The sequence below is a fragment of the Orycteropus afer genome, unplaced genomic scaffold (assembly GCF_000298275.1).
Source record: "Orycteropus afer afer isolate SDZICR_OR568_19922 unplaced genomic scaffold, OryAfe1.0 scaffold00073, whole genome shotgun sequence".
Taxonomy (NCBI): Eukaryota; Metazoa; Chordata; class Mammalia; order Tubulidentata; family Orycteropodidae; genus Orycteropus; species Orycteropus afer.
In genome coordinates this window covers 1,495,113-1,513,319 of record NW_006921660.1, presented here as the reverse complement: position 1 = coordinate 1,513,319, position 18,207 = coordinate 1,495,113, and the positions used below count along the sequence as shown (strand labels likewise).

The window sequence follows — 18,207 nt, the reverse complement described above, 5'->3', positions numbered from 1 at the left end:
GGCCCCTAGCTGCCCTTCAGGTCTGGAATTGAACCCACACCTGTGGCTTCCAGCCAAACAAAAGACAGGCATAGGAGTTGAACATTTACCTGAGATAGATCCAGTTCTTGGAGAGAACAATCATGGGAGAAAGAAGGGCTGTTTATGCACAGGAAGACAGCTTAGGGGGCAGGAGGGCATGGAGGGATGGACACAGGGAAGAGGTAACTATTGGGAGAAAGTGGGAGGGGAGCTGTTGCACTGTGGTAAATTGTGGTCAATATCATGAGACAAAGTGTATGTGAACTGCTGTATGGAAAGTGAATTTGCTCTGTCAATTTTCACCCAAATCACAATTAAAAATATATATATATATGTGCCTGAAAAAAAAATTCTTAGTTTTTAACCAGATGTTTGATGGCACAAATTTAGCTAAACATGTTAATTAACACATTTATATGACCAATGCTGGGCTCCTAATTTTCTTGTGCTTTGAATGAATCTCAGTTCAGCACACCTAAAACTTGTCCAGAATCCACCATGGCAGGAAAGGGGAAGAAGCTGTGAATGATCCATAAATCTTAACCAACAGCCAATATTTGCCTCTTTTCCTATGCAGATGAAATCAACTTGATTGTCACAATCAAAATTTGATAAGAGTTGGTCTTCCTGTTAGCTGCTTACCCTACCTCTGGAAAATGTAAGAGTAAGAGGTAGGTGAAAATGTGTCTGTCCCCACACAGAAGATTCTGTTCATCAGGATATCTGAATGTATAGGAAGAGTCCAGGCTCATGCCTAATACCATCCCGGGGTATGAGTAGTTGCCTTCAAACCCTCCTGAAATCTAGGCTTTCATCATCACACAAGATCAAAATATATTATGAGAAATCCATAACTTAGAGTCTTCAAACACTCCAAGAAGTCTTAACCACAGACTCCTAAAAGTTGCTATTATTAATCCCCTTTTAAAGTTTTATGATATCCATGCGAATAAACAAAAACTGCTGCTACTGTGTAAAGTGACACTGAAGGTCCAATGAGCTCAAACTCTATTTCCATATAATATCTCATTTACCCTCCCATACTTGCCAATTTCTCCTCCTTCCTCAAGTCAAGAGCAGCTTCTCTGCTGCGGGTTGCTCTTTTACTGTGAAGTACATCAAACCTCCTCCTTTTCTACCTATAAAATTCGTTTGCCCTCAAACTAAAGGAATAGGACAGAGGAGTAACATTAGTGAGCAACACATACTTAGTTCATCCTTTGTAGAACACTTCTAGGTCCTGGTTGTACAGTTCCTGGCTGATTTTGGGGGAACCTATATATTTGATTTAGTGCCTAGAATAATTTCCCGAGGTACATTTCTCCCAGCACAGCTCAATGGCACCATTGGGTGGAGCTAAAGAATCTGTTTACAATATTAAATTTCTGAAGACTTGAGGTGGGGTACTTTGGACTCTTCACCACTGACCAATTTTTCAGTCTCCTGCTTCATATACCTGACAGGAAGACTTGAACTACTGCCTTTTCCAAATTGCACTTCTAAATATTGACTTAATGGCGAGACTCAAAGTGTCATAACATAGCTCAGTGGAGCAATGAAGATTTTCCAGGCCTCATAGAGAGGTCTGTACAATGTCCTGTGGAACATAGAAAAGGAAGAGGAGGATTTAAGAAGAAAAATAAAACGAAGCCATGTTTTGAAGAGATGCCACTGCACTTTACTTAATCTTGCAGAGACAAATGAACACTTACCGAGCTATTGGCTGTAGCTGGAGGGGGCCGAGGTGAAGGCTGAAAGGACAGCAGTGACCATTAATCACTCAGCCATTTTATTCTCACCAGTGAGAATAAAAAGGTGTCAAAACACTTCAGGCTGGGCTAGATCAGGGCCTTCAGAGACAGCCAGCTCTTGGAGAGTTTTTATTTGTGTATATCCACTTTAGAAAGATTGGAAGGTGTCTGTGAAACAAAAGCTTTTCATTGTAATTTCTATTGAGACTTCAACATAGTCACATCTTTAATCTTCGTTTAGGTCCTTGAAGAAATTCTGGGAGACTATCCTTTTAAGATTCTTCCCTCTTGATAGGATAGTACTCATGTCAGTCAGGCAATTGACACAGCAACTGATTTTAGGGTGTGTTTGTCACACCACAGAGGAAGCAAATGGGCCTTGCTTGCTCTTAAGGAGCTGAGCTGATTCAAAGGAACGACAGGATTTTTTTTTAACATGCAAATTAGCTTTGAAATTTTGTAGATGCTCAGTGATATATAGATTCAAGTTTTTTATCATTAAGCCCTTACATTTTCCAGGAGGAGATAAAAAATAATGTCCTGTAATACTGTAGACAGAAATCTGAAATATGGTGACTGCCCCCTCTTTAAAGTCTCCCTGGACCTTGCCATGAGTGTTGGCATCCGTGGATATGCAAAAAGCCAGCCACAGGGGATCATATGTGAAGGAGGCATGTGGAGCTCAAGGTTGTGGAGGAGATGCTCTCCAGACCCTGAAGAACTCAAGTTCCAAGACATAGAAAGTAAAACTAACCAGATATTATACAAGTGGTCTTTATGGTGTCAAGGCAGTATTCATTTTGATGAATCTTGGATTTGTTTTAGGGTGGTCCCTAAGGCAGTGTGACTAATTTGTTCCCTCTTCTAAGCCTATTCATGTGGGCCCTCATACTTGTTGCTTATGATGCTTCTGAGAATGACCTGGAAGTGCAGTAACATTTTCTGGCTTTAGATTTCATAATATTGGGCTCAACCCTGAGCTTGGCTCCTCTAGCAAGTGTGAATAACTTGGTTGAGGTACCTACTTGCTTCCTTAATCAGAGGTCCAACTCCACAAAATATTGAGCCTCGTTTAAGGTAATGGAATCCTCCTAAACCCTTCCCATGCTTGGAAGCTTCCTCTCCTGTCACCAGAGATGGCTGCTATGGAAAGAATTCGAGGTATCTTCAGAAGGAACTTAGCAGGGGATTTGAGTCCTGAAATTGTCTGTTGGCAGAGCCAGCCTATGTCTCTTTGTTCTGCCCAGTTTTTAATTAATGCAGCCTATTGGGCTTTCAAGAACTCACCATTTGCTGCTATGTGGCAGTTTTCACCATACCTACCACACCTGCAACCCTGTCAGCATGACTGTGGATCTGGTTTCCATGGTGTCTATCTAGCTGTATTCTACACTTCTCCAAGAGCTGGCATAGCCTTGAGTGCCCTCAGCAGTTCTCCACATGATCACCTCTAACCAGCATCCTCCAAACCCCTGCTGACAGCCCACGCCCTCAGTGTCACCATCTGTGATTCAGCCTTGGCTTACTCATCCTTCTCTCCACTCTCCCCCATCCTTGCCTGTCACCTCTCCTACAACCCACCATGCTTTCTCAATTTTATCAAGCTGGTACTGCCCTCCAACCCAGCTGCTTCTCTCCATCTCCTATCAGGCTGCTCTTCATTTATTCCTTCAGCTCTTCTAGGCCTCTCTGATCTCTTCCTCCATAATAGCAAATGTCAGTATTATACCATTAAAGATTAAGAAAATAGTGTCTACAGCCACGTGCATAAAAAGTCCAATTGCCCAGTTACATAAAGAGTAACTTCTGCCTATTGGCTGAAATAGTAAGTTGATGTTTTTTTGTTATCAGCAAATCCTCTCATCCTTAACGAAAAATTTCTGATTGTCAAAATAAGAGCAGCAGCCAGTGCAGTTTTCATGATTACTTACCTCACTGCAGTAAGTAAAATATTTTCTCATTGATCTAGGACATGCAGGAAGAGTATTAATACAAAGGAATTTCATTGAATGCACCAATAAAAATTGTAAGTGCTTTGAATCCTCTATTCAGTACTGTAGGGGAGCTCAAAGTCTACAGAAGTGATATATAAAATTATTATGTAAGGTGAATAACCGTCCTTTAGCTGAACTCTTCTGCGTATCTAAAATTTTGCACATGGTAAAGCAGTATTGCTGAATGAAAGTGTCTTATTGCTGAATGAAGGTGTCTTATTGCTGAATGAAGGTGTTATGTATTGCTGCTGTAACAGAAATACCACAAGTGGGTGGCTTTAACAAATAGTTTATTTGCTGACAGCTTAGGAAGCTAAAAGTCAGAATTTAGGGCACCAGGTCTAGGCAAAGGCTCTCTTTCTCTGTCAACTTTAGGGGAAGGTCCTTGTCTCTTGGGCTTTTGTTCCTTGGCTTCTTGGTGTTCTTCATGCAGTATGGTATCTATCTTCCTTCATCTCTGCTTGCCTAATCTGCTCCTTTTATAACTCAGAAGAGATGACTCAAGACATACTTACACTAATACTGTCTCATTAACATAACAAAGAAAACCCATTCCCAGATGAGATTATAAACACAGGTGTAGGAATTAGGATTAACAACACATAATTTGGAGGGACACAATGCAATCCATAACAGAAGGAAAGAGGAAACGGCATATATCTGATCTGATGTTAGGGAGTTCCAAACAAATAAAAAGATATCCAGAAGATAAATTTGTTAAATAAAGATCCCATTTTTCAAACCATTGCTTGGTCTTCAAACAGCATGTCTATGGCCTTTGTCCTCAAAGAGACTCCATGATGTTTTGGAAGGTTGGAGAGGCCGGGATGTCAATATACTCACCTGGCCAATAGTACATGTAGACCTTCCTCTTGGCCTTGGTCAGAGTGACCCACAGAGGTTCTGATCCGTTCCACCAGAGAGGCATCAGGCTGTCTCTGTTGACACCAATGTCAAATGACTTGTTGGTGTTGGGATCCCACATGTAGTTCCCAGTCATCTGGTGGATCTCACAATGGCGACCTGCATCAATAAGAGCACAAAACTGTCAAGTTCTTATTCTGGTTATTTTTAGTTTTATCTTTGGTTTTTGATTATAAAAATCATTTATGCTTATTTAGGAAGTACAGAATAGCACCAAGATTTGCTATTGATTTCTTTTCATCATATACATTTATTCTCTCCCTAGATCATACTGTACAGGCAATAATAATAATAATAATAATAATAAACCCAAACTCCAGTGAGATGACGAATAATTGGCTGAAGATGGGGTCATTTTGAGTGACATTAATCCATCAAGTTCAAAACTGCTTTAAGTCAAACCGAGGACATATCATGTGCAGAATTTTACCCACTCTTGATGGCTTTGGAGCTCTGGTGGTGTAGTGCCTAAGGCATTTGACTGCTAAATTCAAACCCACCAGTCACTCCTCAGAAGGAAGATTGGGAAATCAAACAATGGCTTGGTCTTGGGCAATCTACTTCAGTAGAGATACCACCTCAGAAACCCAAGGGTTGCCATGAGTCGGACTGGACTCTACAGCAGTGAGTTTGGTGGGTTTTTTTTTTTTTTAATCGATGACTTAAAGTCTAAATGTGAATCAGTATGGAACTGGTAGATTTCCATGTGACATGGGGCAGACTTTCACCCAGCATGTTCATAGCACCCCTTCCAAGCTCTTCTGCCACAAGACCAGGAATTTGATGGTCTGGCCATTCTCGCTTCCAAGGAGCATTGTGGCTTCACTTCTTCCAGGACAGATTTGCTAGTTCTTTTAGCGATCCATGGTACTTTCAGCATTCTTCACCAGCACACAACTCAAAAGCATCATCTCTTCTTTGGTCTTCCTTCTTCATTGCCCAGGTCTCACACGTGTATGAGGTGATTGAAAATACTATGGCTTGGATTAAGTGCATCTTAGACTTCAAGGAGACGTTGCTCTTCTTCAGCACTTGAAAGAGGACCTTTGCAACAGATTTGGCCAATGCAATATGTCTTTTGATGTCTTGGCTACTGCTTCCATTAGCGTTGATTGTAGAACCAAGTATATGAAGTCTTTGACAATTTCAATCTTTTCTCCATTTGTCATGATGATGCTTATTGGTCCAGTTGTGAGGATTTTTGTTTTCTTTATATTGAGGTCTAATCCATACTGCAGACTGAAGTCTTCAATCTTCATCAGTAATGTTCCAAATCATCCTCACTTTCAGCAAACTAAGTTGTGTCATCTGCATGTCTCAGGTTGTTAATGAGTCTTCCTCCAACCCTAATGCCATGTTCTTCTCCATATAGTCCAGCTTCCTGGATTATTTGTTCAGCATACAAGCTGAATAAATATGGTGAAAAGATACAATCCTAACACACTCCCTTCCTGATTTTAAACCATGCAGTGTTCCCTTTTTCTGTTCAAACAACAGTCTCGTGGTCTATGTACAGGTTCCTCATGAGTACAATTAAGTGTTCTGGAATTCCCATTCTTCTCAATGTTACCCACAAATTGTTATGATCCACACAATCAAATGCCTTTGCATAGTCAATAAAACAGAAGTAAACATCTTTCTGGTATTCTTTGCTTTGAGCCATGATCCCTTGCTCCACGTCCTCTTCTGAATCCAGCCTGCATTTCTGGAAGTTCTCTGTCAATATACTGCTGCAACCGTTTTTGAATAACCTTCAGTAAGATTTTACTAGCGTGTGATATCCATGATGTTTTTTGATAATTTCCACATTCTGTGGGATCACCTTTCTTTGGAATGGGTACAAATATGGATCTCTTACAATCAGTTGGCCACATAGCTGTCTTCCAAATCTCTTGGTATCACCAAGTAAGTGCCTCTAGCACAACATCTGTTTGTTGAAACATCTCAGTGGGCATTCTGCCAATTCCTGGAGCCTTGTTCTTCCCAATTCCTTCAGTGCAGCTTTGACTTCTTCCTTCAGTATCATTGATTCTTGATCATATGCCACCTCCTGAAATGGATGATCATTTACCAATTCTTTTCGGTATGTTGTTGTTATTTGCCATGGAGTGGGACCTGACTCATAGGACCCCTCCTTGGGTTTCCAAGGTGGTATCACTACGGAAGTGGATTGCCCAACCTTCCTTCTGAGGAGTGGCTGGTGGGTTCGAACTGCCAGCCTTCTGGTATAGTGACTCTGTATTCCATCCATCTTCTTTTGATGTTTCCCGAGATTTATCCCTAGGCAAAAGCTGCTCTTTTGATCTTGTACAATCAATTGTTCTAAGGAGTATGTACCACTCTAGTGTTACTACTGGAATTCAACATTGTACTGGAATTTCTAGTCAGAGCAATTAGGTAAGAAAAAGAAATAAAAGGAATCAACTCAGAAAGGAAGAAGTAAACTTATCTATCTTCACAGATGACATGATCCTATACATAGAAAATCCAAAATAAATCCACAAGAATGTTGTTAGAGGTAATAAATTAATTCAGCAAAGTTGTAGAGTATGAGAGCAACACACAAAATCAGTTGTGCTTCAACACACAAGCAATGAAAAATCTGAAAAGGAAATACAAAAAAATAAATCCATAAACCCATATATGTATTTGATTTTTAACAAGAGCGCTAAGTCCATTCAATGGAGGAAAAACAGTGTCTTTGACAAATGGTGCTGGAAAAATTGAATTACTACATATAAAAGATGGAAGTTGGACCCTTGTCTCACAATATATAAAAAAAAAAAACTCAATATGAATCAATGAAATAAATATAAGAACTAAAACCATGAAAGAACAACATAAAAACTCTTAGAAAAAAACAAAAGAGGAAAGCTCTGGAGTCTTGTTTTAGGATTTTAACACCAAAAACATGAACAGGGAAAGACAAAATAGATAAATTGGACTTCATCAAAATTAGCAGAGACTCAGACAGATATACGTGTACCAATGTTCACTGCAGCATTATTCACAATTGCCAGAAGGTAGAAACAACCCAAATGTCTGTTCAGCAAATGAATGGGCAAGCAAAATGTAGAGTGTTACTCAGTCATAAAGAGAAATGAAATTCTGATATATGTTACAACATGAATCAACCTTGAAAATATTATGCTGAATGAAATAAGTCAGACACAAAATGATAACATTATAGGATTCCACTTATATGAAAAATCTAGAATAGGCATTTGCATACAAACAAAAATATTTTAGTGGTTTCCATGGTCCGGGGATTTATTGCTTAAGTGATACCTAGTTCCTGTTTAGGAGCTCTGGTAGCATAGTGCCTAAGGCACTTGACTACTAACCAGAAGGCTGGCAGTTCAAACCCACCAGCCACTCCTCAGAAGGAAGATGTGGCAATCTACTTCCGTAGTGATACTGCCTCAGAAACCCAAGGAGGGGTCGCTATGAGTCAAGTCTGACTCGACAGTACATAACAACAACAACAGTTCCTGTTTGGAGTGATGAGATTTTTGATTCATCGTGACCTAATATGACAGAGTAAGATAAGTGAGTTTTAATCACCAACCTTTTGGTTAGGAGCCAAGCACTTAACCATTGTGCCACCAGGCCTCCTTATATGTATTTTATCACAGTACAAATTTTTTTAATGTAAATTTTCACTTTTTATTGCCCAGTGTTCATTTCCCCTGAAAGGTGACATTCTTTTAATGATGCGACTCTATTGGTACAACTCAAGATAGTCATGGCAATAAACAGAGGCACAGAGGTTAATGATGGGGCTGTTTACAAAGATGTGAGCAGGGTTAATGAAAGCAAGTGAGAGATGGCAAAGCAGCCCAGGATTGGTGGTAGCAGAGAGTCATTACCACCCCAGAGTGAAGAGTAAGGAAGGAAGTATGGCCTAGCAGGAGCAGGAAGGAAGCCCCGGGAATAAATACCCCATTCACTCTTCACCCACCCTCCTTGTGCCTGAAGACTAGGAAGTCCAGTGGAGGCTATCCATCAGAGTCAACCTCCTGGGACTCAAGGCAGAGAAGGAGGAGTAGGACAAAACAGGCAACTAGGAAATATCCAGTCAATGGCCAAAGAAAACCATAACACATGGCTTTTCCGAGAAAGCCATGCTGACCACTAGAGTAAGGGTCCTTCACTAAATATCAGAGACTACCTGAACTTGACGTCACCAGGAAAGAGCATGGTGAGCTTTTATAAAACCGTACACATCTCACAATTGGATTAGACCAGGCAGCCTACTGGTCTAATCCTCTACCTATAAATTCAGAGGTGAGGAAAAAAAAAAACTCTACCTTTTACATATATTTCAAAAAAAAAAAAAACCAAACCTATTGCTGTTGAGTCCATTCCAACTTATACAGACCCTCATTGGGTTTCCAAGGCAGCAAATCTTTACAGAAGTAGATCATCCAGTCTTGCTTCCACAGAGCGGCTGGTGGGTTTGAACCACCAACCTTCTGGTTAGCAGTCAGATATCTTAGGCACTGTGCTACAAGAGCTCCTTATATATATTTGTTATGTGCCATCCAGTCGGATCTGACTCATAGTGACCCCTCCTTGGGTTTCTGAGGCAGTACCACTAAGGAAGTAGATTGCCCCATCTTCCTTTCGAGGAGTGACTGGTGGGTTTGAACTGCCAGCCTTCTGGTAAGCAGTCAAGTGCCTTAGGCACTATGCTGCCAGAGCTCTGAAGAAATTGGCTTTTTGCCCAAGGTCACAATGCTAATAAATGGTGGGTGCAGTGAAGGGGCAAAATGAACAAGAGCAAATTGAACCTTGGTCTTCTGCCTATAAATGTAATTCTAAGAACTTCATTTTTCATGGCTATACTTAGACTTTAGGAGCCTCAGTGGGGCAATGATTAAGCACTGGGCTGCTGTGGTGTAGTAAATTACCTGGCATGGCTTTTCTAGCCATAAGTCTTTGTAAACTCCGTGGTGGAATTTGCTGTGGGCAACTGAGGAGCTCCTGATTGTAAAAGTTATCCACCTGGGGTATTTCTGTTGCACAGTGGCACAAAGCAATGTTCCAGAAAGTTCGCTCTCTCTCAGGTGCTTAGAATTCTGTTGTTATGATTGGTTAGTTTGGCCATTCTGCCAGACTCAAAAGGAGGCCTCCTAGAGGCAGAAGAAGTCTCTCTGACTGCTGGTTGAGAAAGACTTGCTGCTGAGAGAAACACGCTCCTGAGAGACACGTGCTGCTGAGGAAGAGACACCAAGAGATGTGCATTGCTAAGAAAGAGACACTGAAAGACATGCACTGCTGGGAGAGAGACTGAGAGAGACTGTTGGCTGAGAGACGGTGGACCAAGAGAGACTGAGCATTGTTCCTGAACTTGAATTGTAGCCTGGTGCTTCCCTGAAAAACCCCATAATCTGTGAGTTCTGTGTGGCCACTGCAGCAAATTATCAACCCTGAGCAGAAAGGTGGTGGGTGCTGAGGGAAGAACTGTTGGTGAAAGGCCTGCAGGGAGGTAGCATGTCTGGCCTCACAGGAATAGGCCTGGGGCTGTTGATGGTGATTCTGTCTTCCTCTTGTGGGGTTAGAGGAGGTCAGAAGATGTGGTCTCCCTGCATCGTTGGCAGTGGTATTAACTGAAAGATTTGGTGATCTACACCCATAAAGATTAAATCCATTGCCATAGAATCAATTCTGATTCATAATGACCTTATAGGACAGAGTAGAGTTTCCAAGGCTACAAATTTTTATGGAAACAGATTGCCACATCTTTCTCCTGCAAGTAGCTAGTGGGTTTGAACTATTGACCTTTCAGTTAGCAGCCATGTGCAACCAGGGCTCCTCATGGAGATCATAGCCTCGGAGATCCTACAGAGCAGTTCTGCTCCATGGGATTGCTATGAGTTGGAATTGACTTGACAGCACATAAAAAAGTAATAGATACCTGAAACATACAATATTTGCTGACTTCAGTGTGTGTGTGTGTGCTAGGACTTTGCATTCTTTTTTTTTTTTTTTGCAATTTTATTTATGTCTATGAACATACATGCAAAAAAAAAGGACTACATAGCTAGTTATATCAATAAACATAAGGTCTTACAGCCAATTATATAACAGTATTTCTTTATTCCTGGGATATAATCACCTTTAGAGAGTAATACTAATCTTTGCCTTCTAAAGTCATTCCTTTCATTTGTCTGAAGTCAGTGTGTGTTTCTCTTAGATGACTATGGGTGTCTACTAGATATTAAAACAGTTGGTTGAAAAGTGTAAAACAAAGCTGTACTTTTGGCAGATCAGCGTAGTCAAAACATTGAGATATATATATATATGTTACGGGAGCTCTGGTAGCATAGTGGCTAAGACACTTGCCTGCTAACCAGACGGCTGTCGGTTCAAACCCACCAGCCACTCCTCAGAAGGAAGGTTGGGCAATCCTACTTCCGTAGTGATACTGCCTCGGAAACCCAAGGAGGGGTCGCTATGAGTCAGGTATGACTCGACGGCACATAACAACAACAACAACATATATAGGTACAAGTACAAATGAGGATCTTTGATATCATTCTTATAAAATACATATTTTGTTGCCTTGAGGAAGCATGTAGCTGAGTTCTGAGTCCATAGTTACAATCAGGGCTCTGGGGCCACCCGCTGGAAGACTGGGTTATCACCGTGTGTGTCAGGCAGAACCAACCAGGTCCTGGGCAATTGACCCACCTCTGGGAGATACTGGGTACAGTGGAGAGATTACAAGTATTTGATGAGACAGACCAGAGTTTGAGAAAGGGATCTTCCTGCTTTCTAGCTGTAAGAGCTGAAACTAATCCTTGACTTCTCAGAGCTTCATTTGTTCCATTTCTAGTATGGGAATAATAATTCTTCCCTGGCTTACTTGTGCTGAGTATTGAAAGTTAAAATGGCTAACACTTATGTAATGCTTGTAAATCCCAGGTATTGTTCTAGGTATATTTAATCTTCACAATAACCCTATGGAATAAGTCATATTGTTTGTCCCACTTTACAGGGAAAGCAACTGAGGTCAGAGAAGGCAACTTGCCTCAAGTCTCACACCAGGAGGTAGTGGAGGATTTGAATGCAGGGAACCTGGCTCCAGAGTCTTTGCTCTGAACCAGTCCAATCTCCTGAAATTGATTCAACTATGTTCAAACTATAGAGCACATGATACAATGCCCCGCATTTAACAAGCCCACAAGAGAAGAGAGCTATTGATGTTATTATATGATCTGGAAAGCTTCTACCCTCCAGGACAGGATGAATTCAGGGGACCATGTCAGACCAGATGGTAAGGTTCCAGGGATCAGCCTAGTCAGGAAGCTGTTTACCTGGCACAGCCTGCAGGTCAGTGAGAGGCCGAATCAGGTTCAGGAGGGGTGAAAGTCTTAGTCTGTAAGGCCAAAGGCCTGAACAAGTTGAACAGGTGTTTGCTGGCAACCTCCCACGTATTTGGAACTCAGTGCTTTCCATGTGCTATCTCATGTAATCTTCACCATAACTCGGTTGTTGTTGTTCCTGTCAAGTTGATTCTCATTCCTGGTGGCCCCATGTGAGCCGAGTAGAGCTACACTCCACAGGGTTTCAAAGCTGTGACCTTTCGGAAGCAGATCACTGCCAGGCCTTTCTTTTAAGGTGCCTCTGGATGGGTTCCAACTGCCAACATTTTTCAGCCAGTAGTCAAGCACTTAATGGTTTGTGCCACTCAGGAATGCCTCACCATAACTCTGAGAGATAGATAATATCCTCCTTTTACAAGTGGGAGAACTAAGCCTCAGGGAGATTGAGATGCTAGGCTAGGGCCACGTAGCTAGCAAGAGGGCAAAGCCACAATGCAAAACTAGGCCTTGGCCTCTCTATGTGTCCTAGGACCTGGCCCACTCACCCAGCCTTGGCCATTTAACAGAATTTGCTTTTGAAGTCAGGTCTGGTACTGAGACTGTCACTGCACAAGGAAGTACTCAGATTTCCAGAATGCCAGGCACACTCTTATCTCTTACAATTGACTGTCACACACAAGCATTACCATAGATATCTTTAAAGGCAGGACTGTTGTCAGTCAAGGGATACTAACAAAGGAGATGACATACTTAGCTTTCTCTCCTTCAGGAAAGAATTCAGCTGTGGAAAGAGAGTTTTCCAAAGGGCTCAAGTTAATGGGTACGTTTTAGAGACTGAACATATGGACATCACCTCAGATCAACATAGCTCCAAGAAGTAACTTTATACACATGGTTCAGAGCCAGGATGCCTGAACTTATGAAATACATTAGACTTTTCTGCCACTAAGGCACTTGGCTGCTAACCAGAAAGTCAGCAGTTCAAACCCACCAGCTGTTCTGTGGAAAGAAGATGGGGTAATCTACATCAGTAAAGATTTACAGCCTCGGAAACCCATTGAGGGTCACTGTGAGTCGAATCAACTCAAAGCAGTGAGTTTGGTTTTTCGTTTTAGTTTAGACTCCTTTCAGCACTTTTTCTTGAGCATTGAAAGTGTCTAAAGATGAGTTGAGACCCTGTTAAGATTGGTGAATTTTCACATAATTACTTGATATGCAAGCAAATTGAAAGACTTAACAATATATTGCTCAAGGTACCTAAGTTACAAATGGAAATTTGCCTCATGGATCTCCTCTGTTGGGAAAATACATCTTGCTTTCTTAAATTCTTCAAAGATGATGGAATTTGGTATGTTAATGAAATGGTTTCTAATGGAATATGCAGGATTAAGTTGGAAGAAAAGTTCACCATTTGCACATCTTTAAAAGCCACTACTGATGTATGTGCGAGACATATTCATGATTAGAATCTGAGTCACAAATATTGCGAAGACTGAGATAACAGGCTTTGATTATAGTGTGAAGAGTAGGGACTGTAGCAAAAATAACCTCAGAATGTTAAAACAAAGAAAAGTGGGGGGAGGATATTTTTTAATAGAGACAGTCACACTCATAGCTTTGAGGGTAATGGACTCAAAATAATGCATTGTTTTCTCTTTCTGCCATGCCCATTAGCTTAACAACTAAAATAAAGCAAAAGAAATCATTTTCCTGCATAAGGACAAAAACGTAAGTTTTAGAGTCTTTTTTTAAGATTTTGTATTCTGGGAAAGTAATTTTTATAAATGTTCAAAGAAATTTCCAGCCAATTTTCACCCTTACCTCTGTGCAAAATAAGAAAGCAGCTGAATTAATGGTGATATGCAAGATGGGCTCTCTTTGAAGACACATTGCAATTTTACTGAGTACTCTTAGGGACCTCTCCAAGGATGTTTGAAGGGAAAATTCCTTATTTGTGGCACTTGTAATTCTATAAATGAGAGAAAATCAGCCAATACCTCTATCATCCAACACCTCCATCCTCTTACTAGTGATAAAGCTTCCATCTTCCCTCCAGTCACTTAGCTATTGCTCTCTCCCCTAGTAACGTCAGATCAGTGATGTCACTAGGGTTGGTGTCACCCAATATGGTAACTCATGATGTTGTCCCCTCCATGGACTACCTCCAGTACCAGAGCACACAGAATCATTAGTAATGCTTAATATCAACTTTAATCATAGAATAATATGTGATAAAGCTAGTAGTAAATTGCTTAAATAGAATATTTCTTGGATTACATGAATACTAACAACTAAATTGTTTTGTAAAATCTTTCCACGTGAATTACATTATTAGTAACTTTTTTTTTTCTCCTTCTTTTCCTTTAATTACTACTTCAATCTCAAAAGAGTTCTTGATATAGGTTCAAAAATACAAATTACCACAATATTGTAGCTAAAACACCAGAACAACAACAACAAAAAAACAACAACATGGGTTTCTATAGTGCATGCAGACAAAAACATGTGATTCGAAGTATCATTATAATTGGGTAGCGACAACTCTGATCACAGCCCATTAAAACCAAGAACCAAACCCACTGCCTTCAAGGTGATTCCAACACATTGCAACCCTATAGGACAGAGTAGAACTGCCCTATAGGGTTTCTAAGGCTGTAAATCTATATGGGAGCAGATTGCCTCATCTTTCTCCCATGGGGTGGCTGGTGGGTTCCAACCATTGCACTTTTGGTTTGCAGCCCAATGCTTCAGCTACACCACCAAACCAAAATCCAAACTCACTGCCATCCATTTGATTCCATCTCATAGCAACCCCCATGAGTTTCTGAGGAGGTAAATCTTTACAGAAGTAGATTGCCCCATCTTCCTTCTGTGGAGTAGCTGGAGGGTTTGAAACACCAGGCTTCTGGTTAATAGGCAAATGCCTTAGGCACTGTGCCACCAGAGCTCCTAAAGAGCACATTAAAACTAAAACAAAACCAAACTCACTGCCACCTACGCGATTCTGACTCATAGCAACCCCATGGATCTCTGAGGAGGTAAATCTTTACGGAAGTAGATTGCCCAGTCTTTCTTCCGTGGAGTGGCTGGTGAGTTTGAACTGCCAACTTTCTGGTCAGCAGTCAAATGCCTTAGGCACTGTACCACCAGAGCTCCTTCAAAAAAAAAAACCAAACTCACTGCCATCGAGTCAGATCTGACTCATAGCAACCCCTCCTTGAGTTTCCTAAGTGGAATCACTATGGAAGTAGATTGCCCAACCCTCCTTTTGAGGAGTGGCTTGAGGGTTTGAACCTCCAGCCTTCTAGTTAGCTGTCAAATGCCTGAGGCACTACGTCTTCAGAGCTCCCATTCAGTAAATAAAATAAACAAGGCACATTATTCAGTGCAGTTTTCAATTCAGTTCCACTTTGTGGGAGGAGACCAGATACCAAAAGATTGTTGGATTAACCATTAATGCTAGGAGTTGGCAGCAAATGATAGAACCAGCTGTTCAGAATGGTTCCAAATTCCATGGTTCCATTTAGCATGAACCAAACAATCAACCAACAACCCCAACATTCTCCCCCACCACAGTTTTTTTTGTTGTTGTTGTTTTGGTTAAGTAGCAAACAAAATAAAATTCACTTTTGTCAGGTGGTTAGTTTGTTTGCTTGGTAATATGTAGAATGTAGGATGCTACCTGGATTTGTCCTGTCCGGGCTCACTGCCTTGGGCTGAGTGTGGCCACAAAAAAGTGAGACTAGCCTCCCAAGTGTTGGGAAGGGAAAAAATACTTAATGTCATCACTATAGCCAGAGTTTTATATGCTCTAATCAATTATCACTAGCGATCAGCACATAAACAGACGGTGTGTAGAGTTGACACTGCTTCATCTAATGATTTGTGTATATAATTCTTCTTGGGTGCTCTTAGCATATATAAAATGTGTTGAAAGATAATTTGCCTTATGGATGAAAGAGTAACCAAAAGAGCAATTCAACACTTTACTAGGTGAAAGAAGTATCTTTTTTATATACTGATAGCTCCCCAGTCCAAGCAGCAGACACCATTGGAATAAACAAGCCTACTGAGTGAAAAATAGAAACCTCAAGTAGGATAAGAGCTGACAGGAAATGACCAAACAGATGTAAGGAACAGAGCAGTATACATTTTAAAGCCCAAAAGACACAGGTTTGGATCCTATCTCTGGCACTCACTAGTCATGGCACCTTCCACAACTCACTTAACCTTAGTAAGCCTGTTTCCTCATCTGCAAAATGGAGACAATCATATTTCTTTGCAAGGTTAGATGATTTTGGGTAGGTAAAACTTTAGCTTGGTGTTTGACATATGTTGTTGTTGTTATGTGCCATAGAGTCAAACCTGACTCATAGTGACCCCTCCTTGGGTTTCCAAGGCAATATCACTACAGAAGTAGATTGCCCAGCCTTTCTTCCAAATTGCCCAACCTTCCTTCTGAGGAGTGGCTGATGGGTTTGAACCGCCAGGCTTCTGGTTAACAGTTAAGTGCCTTAGGCACTGCGCCACCAGAGCTCCCATGCTATCAGAGCTCCCATTTGACCCATAGTTGTTGTTAATGCTGTTGAGTCACTTCAACTCAAGGTGAGCCCACCTTGCCTGAGGAAAGAAACACTACCCAGTCCTGTGCCATGCCTATGATCAGTTGCAGATCTGTCATGATCCAGAGGCTTTTTACTGACCGATTTTCAGTAGCAGATCTCCAGGCCTTTCTTCCTAGTCCATCTTAGTCTGGAATCTCCACTGAAACCTGTTCAGCATCATAGCAACACACAAGCCTGCTCTGACAGACAGGGTGGTGGTATGTGTGAGTGCATTGGCCAGAAATCACACCTAGACCCTTAGTAAATGCACACTAACACCTTAATTCCCTTTTAAAGGCTAACCATATCAAATATTATGCAGTTTTCAATGGCTAAAAGGAAGGGATGGGGCTGGGCAGCAAATTATTGGTATTTACACACTATCTTCTGTGCCGACTCTCAAGTCCTCTTGAAGGAAAAGAAAATAAGCATTAGTACACAGTTGACTTACTAAGGGAAGATGGATAGCTGGGTTGTAAAGACAGCAATCTCAAAATCTCAAATTCAGAAACTGATAACTACATGATCGAGAGCGATGCTTTCCCACAGACCAGGGAAATGCCTGGCCCGTCACTGCCCTCTACTGGCGGCTAAAATAATGTCCACCACTCGCAGCCTCACTCAAGGTGGTGCTGAGAGCCACAGGGCTGTGCCGGCCTTGTGTGTCTTCGTATCTCACAGTCTGAAGGTGCCAGAATTCTTAACACTGCTTGTGAATATACTAAAAATGCTAAGAACACAGTTAGAGGCGGGGTGCGAGGCCAGTGAGGCTGGGTGGCAGCGCCCCAGGGCAGAGCCCCATAACCCTGTTGTCTGGTTGGCTGCAAGCAAATGTCAACTCACTGAGTAAGTAAAACTAGGTTGGGATGGTTCTTCTGTCTGAAGCTTACTCACTGTAAGTTTCACATGGTGTCCTCATCACTCCCATCTTAATTCTTGTTTTATTTCACTTTTATTTTTAGAATTTTTGCTTCTTATTTGGGATTTTGTTATCCTTGACCCCACCCTTCAGTTCCCTCTTCTTTTCTCTTTTGGTTAAGGTCTGTGATTTTTTTTTTTTTTGGTAATGATCACTGCAATGGACATTTAACTTCCATCACCCCTTTCTCCTTCTGGGAACAGCTTGCCCTGCCTCTTGGAAAAATCCTCCCCTTCCATCTCACATGTGGGTCATTCAGGAGCCTGTGAAAATAATGAGTGGGCAGAGAATGGACATCTATCCCAAGCCAATTGGGGTGCCTCATCCTTAGGGCTGTGGCAGATTGCTCCAGGACCAAAGGTGGCCAGGCCAGCAAGAGCCCTGCCTCTGAATTCCTCATGCCGGAGACATGATGTGAGAAGGACCTATTCTATTTGGTGGCTTACCTGTGAAGAAATGCCCCTAATGTAAAGACATGGTACCTGCAAGGAGAAGGTCAAGCTGCAGTGGGGTACAAGGAAGGCACAGAGAGGTGGGGAGGAGAGTGCTGGCAGTGCTGTGCCTTTTGTTCTGCTCATCCTTAACTTCCAGCTCTTCTATCCCTGTAAATAGGACCCTGTTTGAAAATGTAGGTACTTCTTGACTGTTCTGGTTACCTAGTGC

General features: G+C 41.5%; 1 protein-coding gene across 1 annotated transcript in view; it reads right to left on the bottom strand.

Moving 5' to 3' along the window:
* ENPP6 (ectonucleotide pyrophosphatase/phosphodiesterase 6) overlaps positions 1-18,207 on the bottom strand; it is a 166,811-nt gene that overhangs the window by 101,039 nt on the left and 47,565 nt on the right. Inside the window, exon 2 of the mRNA XM_007940874.2 lies at positions 4,610-4,789. Coding sequence (XP_007939065.1) covers positions 4,610-4,789 — 180 coding nt within the window. The remainder of the gene's footprint in view (positions 1-4,609; positions 4,790-18,207) is intronic.